The sequence below is a fragment of the Charadrius vociferus genome, unplaced genomic scaffold (genome assembly GCF_000708025.1).
Source record: "Charadrius vociferus isolate BGI_N301 unplaced genomic scaffold, ASM70802v2 scaffold39, whole genome shotgun sequence".
NCBI classification, from domain to species: Eukaryota; Metazoa; Chordata; class Aves; order Charadriiformes; family Charadriidae; genus Charadrius; species Charadrius vociferus.
Window position 1 is genome coordinate 1,736,950 of NW_009650188.1, and position 5,547 is coordinate 1,742,496.

At 56.0% G+C, this 5,547-nt stretch overlaps 1 protein-coding gene across 1 annotated transcript; it reads right to left on the bottom strand.

Moving 5' to 3' along the window:
- Positions 1-3,396: 3,396 nt before the first annotated feature.
- Positions 3,397-5,012, bottom strand: TMEM121 (transmembrane protein 121). The gene has a single exon (XM_009892809.1). The coding sequence runs from the start codon at positions 4,856-4,858 to the stop codon at positions 3,920-3,922; it is 939 nt and encodes a 312-aa protein (XP_009891111.1). The 5' UTR covers positions 4,859-5,012; the 3' UTR covers positions 3,397-3,919.
- Positions 5,013-5,547: the final 535 nt, after the last annotated feature.

A 5,547-nucleotide genomic window follows, 5' to 3' on the forward strand; every position in this document is an offset into this window, starting at 1 on the left:
GGTACTGCAGGTACCACGAGGCTGTTGGGACACAAAAGCCAGGGCCAAGCTCTTCTCACAAGCAGTGTCAGGCATGCAGCAGCTCCAGCCCATTGCTGCCTCTTCATCCAAACGTTTGGCAGGGGGACAGGACCCAGATGGATTTGTCTGGGCTCGATGCTTCGCGCCAGCCTGGTATGGCTTGCTTTGCTCCGCTTACTTGTGAGCTCTTGTTTTGCAGTTCTGCAACGCTTGGGAAGTGGATGGGTTCAGTCTGGCCCATCCCCACTGCCCAGGGAGCGATCACAAATCTTCTATGGCTGTGCAGAGCTGGGACAATTTGTTGCCCTTCGGGACCAGCCTGGCAGGAAGGCTCAGAGAGGCTCGGGTTTTGTATCTCCAGAGAATGCCATTGCTCTGGTGTAGCCCTGCAAGCTACGGGGTGGACATGGCTCCTCCAGAGGCTGTTGCTTGGTTTGGAAGGAGGCGTTCAGCTCAGCGCTGCCCGGTGACTTGGTACCTGGTAGGACAACACCAGTTGGGCCCCTGAAGCATCACCAGCTCTCCCTGCCAAGGGCAAGGGCTCCTTTGTGCCCATGGCCTGTTTTCGAATGGCAGTGAGCGATGCCACCCCCGTGGGTTTCCCACTGGAGGGCTGGGAATTTGCATCCCTTCTTCTGCATTATTGTGCTGCCTTCGCTTCAGCAGGTGGGAGTCTATAGCTTGCCAGGATGATTTTGTGTTTCACAAAGGAGCCCTTTGCCCACACACCTTCTCAGCAGAAAGCTGAAAAATCGCTCGGTTCCAGCCTATTTGGTTTTAATTGTTGCCTTTAGTTCTCATTGCCCGCAGCAAAATATCACCTTCCCCTAACAAACAGCCAGGCTGGGAGCCAGTCACCCTGCACACCCATTGCCACCATGACCACCATGCCGTCCCTCCTGCCAGTCCCACGGGGCTGCCGGGGGTCTTGTCTCTGCTGGGCAGGGCTGGATTTGGGGGAGGAGGCGGCAGCATTGACCTCAAGGAGCACCGGGCGAGGAACTGTCGCAGTGTTCCCATCACTGTGCTGTCTCCGAGGTCTTTGCTGGCTGCGCTGGCTCTGCGCGATGCTCGCAGACACTTGCTGCGCTGCCTTTCCCAGCGAGTTTGCCTCTCCCCTGCTTTCCCAGCCTTCCTCCGCGGCGGCTGTGGAGGGGCCAGCTCCTAACGCTCGCTTTCAAGATGGCTTTGAAAAGAAAGGGTTGTGTTGCTGAGTGAGAAACACGATGCACACAGAGCCCCTGGGGAATGTCGAACAGCAGAAGATGAGAGAAGCCTCTCCTCCCTCCCTTCCCCACCGAGCAGGCTTGGAGCTCCAGCGAGCTCAGGTGTCTTACGGGAGCGATGCAGTGCACCGCATCCCGGGCGAGCATCGTCTCCAGGACCTCCCCTCCCAGTCCCGCTCCTAACGGGGGGAGGGGGGCTCAGGGCAGCCCTTCTCCACAGACACCCCTCGCCGCAACCACAACAACCCCGTGTCACCAGCAGAAAGCAGGGCCTTGCAGCCTCAGGGCTGTGGGGACTCCTAAACCCTCTCAGAGGTTATGGCACCGGTAGGATAAAGCACTATTCCCTTTCCATGCAGGTTCTATCCAGGGAGCACAACCAGCAATCCCCTCGGAGCAACCTCAGCAGCAGATAAGGCTCAAGGGAACACAAACTGGCCGAGCCGGCACGTCCCAGCCTCGGGCTGCACAGCACCGCACCAGAGCCGGCAGCACCGCACTTCCAGCACCTGCAGGTTTTCCTCCGCCCAATGCTGGGGAAGAGCTGTAAAACAAAGGCTCATAAATTAATTACCTCAAAGAGCAGCAGAATGTTATTAGATACTCGGGAGTTAATTGTACCGGTGTTAATCGCATGTATTTTAACGGCACCAGTAGAGATGTAATATGTAATTCCATAGGTATTCCAGAATAATTTAGCAATTTAATTAATTTCTGCTAATACCCTTTAAATCACCTGCCCTCTTCCTCTCATGTTCTCTGAGGGAAAAGAGGAAGAAACTTTTCCAGTTGGCAAAATCTACTGCAAACTCACTTTTGTTGGCAAAGATACCGTTTCATTTCTCAGCAGATTTATTCCCGGTAGAGAACCGCCCCCCAAAGTCATCCCTGGGTGACAGGGGGGCCAAGGAGAGTTTGTCAGGGCTGTGATTGGCTGGTCCTAAATTTGGAAGGCTGGATCAGGGCTGGGTGAAATGTTTTGGACAGAGCATGATGGGCTGAAAAGATGGAGACTAAAATGATTTGTGGATTTAGGTCAAATTCGGTAAGCAGAGCCAGGAGAAAAAGTGGAAGAGAAATGTAAACAGCATCAGGCATTTTATTCCGTCTCCTCAAAATGAAATGTTTGGTTTAGAAAAAGCAAAACCATCCCAGTTCAGCATGTTTGAGATGCAGCTTTTCTGCTTTTCTCCCTTGTGCCTCCTCCCAAGTGAAGGCAGCTGAGAGATGCCCAACCCCTGGGGCAGCATTTCAGCTGGAAAAAAAAATGACTTATTTGCTTTCTGCGCCCACCGCTCGATGAGTGCAGGGCACAGCACCTCGGGACAGCACTTGTCATTCCAGAGAGGTGGATACAGGAGGAGACAAGTGATTTGGGCCATATGGGAGCTGCTCCCCAAGCTGCCCCCCTCCCTCCCCGTGCTGGCCAAAAAGAGACCACCAGAAGCCATTGCTCTCATGGGGCTTTTATTGTCCGGCTGGCCCTCGCCTCCCATCCTGCTGCCCGTGGCCGGCCGAGCCCCTCACCACCACACGTGCCGGCGGAGGAGACCCCCCCCAGTGCCCAGCCCCGAGCCCAGCCGCCTGCCTGGGGCAGCGCATCCTTCCCAGCTCTTTTTTGGGTTGGGTTGTTTTTTGTTGTGTTGTTGTTTTTTTTTTTTTAATTCTGAAATATTTTATTTTAAAAAATATAGTAGCTGTGGAAAGCAGCCCTCTTTATAAACGCTCGATGCCAGAGTGAAATGCATCGTCGCCATCCTTATTACTAAGCCCTCCTGAGTGCCTGCAGCAGCGCCGGCGGGGCCAGGGCGGCTGCACCGGCTGCTGCAGGCAGGGAGACTTGCAACGGTGCAGGGGGATATATATATATAGAGAGAGAGACCCTTCTAAAAATAGAAATATTGTGCTGAGTTGTTTGGAGTGAATGAAATACATAAAACACCAGCATTAGATTAGTTTTAGCTCATCAAACGTTGCTCCCAGCAGAGTCGGCACAGTGCGCTGGTGGAGGCGCAGTCCCCCTCGTCCTGGGGCCGGGGATACATGCTGACCTCCCCCCCCGGCCCCACTCCCCGCCGCAGGGCTTGCTGCTCTCTCCAACCACTGACCACAAGGACACCAGCCCCTGGGTCAGCCCAGGAGCCCCCGGGAGCCTTTATAAATAGGAAACTGTAAACACAACCATTGGAGATAAGAGACATCTACGATCACAGGGTTTACTGGTTTAAACGTCCCACCCTCCCCTCCCCCAACCTGTACACCTATGCCCCTGTCCCCGCTCCATAAAAAGGTCTCCGGTAACAAAATCTTCGTTCCAGGCTTGGACTAAAGGTGCAGTGCTTAAGGAGTAAAAAGGGATGTTGCAACCTTAGTGGTCTTTGCTTGGGAGAGGAGAAGTTGACGGGGGCCGGGGGGGAGAGAGGGGGTTAGCTGGTTCAGGTCCTTTGCAAGTTCATTTGGTTTGTCTGGAGGACTCCTAGGGTTATACCTGAGATGAAGACGTCTAGGGGACACTCCATAGCTCAATTAAAACATGGTTGGTGTTTTGTGCCTAGAAGAGCTCTCGCTGCTGGGATTTGTCCCTTGCGCTCGCCCCACGCAGCAAGATAGCAGCATCCTTCCTCCGCTCGGCACAGGACTATCTGAACCAATGCTCGGCTGGGGGTCATCCCTCATGTGTCGAGGATTTCGCTGGTGGGCGACGGCTCATGGGGGATTCCCTGTACGCTGTGGATGGTCTGGTTGTGGGAGAGGGAGTTCTGCTGCAGCTCCAGGGCAATGGCATTTTGGGGGAACTCCTTCACCTGCCGCTTGTACTCAAGGAAGGTGCACGCCTTGGTGGCTATCGCAATGATATTCTTGCCAATAAAGATGGTGGAGACCCTGCTGTCCTGGAACAAGACCATGTTGATGGCCCGGATGAAGATGGTGACAATGTTAATGGTGACCAGGCTGAGGACGGGGTAGAGCATCATTTTTTGTGGGGCAATGTGCTCCCCTTGCATGCTGATCTCACTGAGGGACACGCAAGGCAGGATCAGGAGGAGTATGTAGCAGTAGAAGAACATGAGCCCCTCCGCCCAGATGGGCAGGCCGGTCCTGTGCGGCTCCCACAGGTTGGCCTGGATGTCCAAGATATCCAGCAGGTCGAGGGCCACCCAGAAGAGGCGCCCCCGCAAGTCCTCTTTCTTCCGAAAGGTCCGTATGTACTCCATGCTGTCCAAGGCCACCAGCACCAGGTAGAGCCCTGGCACGCAGATGGAGAGGAGCAGGGTCAGGGCTTTCCTGGCCACTGTCTCCAGGTTCTTCTTGTCCGCTTTGTAATTCTGAAAGATGAAATACAGCTTGATCTCCAGCACGAAGATGTAGAGGAACCACAGGATCATGGCGTAGCCCCTCTTGGCCGTCTTCACCTCCGCCCCCACCCACACCGCCACATAGCGCAGCACGATGAGGAAGCAGATGTCCCCCACCAGCACGATGATGCAGACGCCGATCTTACGCGGGCCCTGGTTCTGCTCTACCAGGTAGGCGTCCATGAAGGCCATGCTGGTCATGATGACGATGGTGGTCAGACAGACATGGCGCTTGTCAGGTGGCGGCAGCACCATGGTGAGACGAGCGGCCCTCCCTCCGCGCTGGCACTAGGGGAGCAGTCCCACCAGCAGGGCACGGGACGACATCCGCAGCGAGCCCAGGGACCAAGGGGGCTGCTCCGTCCCCCAACCCCAGGAAGAGGTCCCCACAGGTGCTCAGCTGGCAGCCCCTCTCTCCTGGAGCTGTGGGCTGCCCCTGCAGACCCTGTCTCCAGCTCTTCACCCCTTGCTGGTTGTGCCCTCCAAGCACCACGGCTCTGTCCTCACTCCTGAGCTGGCCAAACAGCCCAGCCTGAGGCACCCTCTGCCACCAGCACCCAGGACTTAGAGAGGTGCAGGGCCTCCTGGAGGGATGTCACTCCTCCGTGGCAGGTCCCACATCGTTGTCAGGCTTTCCAGCGATCCTACGGCACTAATGCACCTCCAGGCTCAGAGGCCCAAATCCCGGTACAGATCTCTGGAGACGCAGTAGGTGACTGGGCAGCAGGCAGACCTGGCCAGCAGGGCAGGAAGGGGAGTTCTCCTTTTCCCGGCAAGACCTCTCGCTCCTCCGGAGTCTGGGGGGGTCCCGCTGTGTCCTCACGAGGAGCCACCTTCACACCTATCCCCACGGGGCTGTGCTGTGCTCCTGCTGCTCCCAGCTGTACACGCATCCCTCCATCCCTGGAAAAGATAGTAGAGAAGGAGCATTAGGGTCCCTCCGG

Bases quoted from the DNA above. Each gene is read 5' to 3' on its own strand.
- TMEM121 (XM_009892809.1), bottom strand. From the start codon at position 4,858: ATGGTGCTGCCGCCACCTGACAAGCGCCATGTCTGTCTGACCACCATC.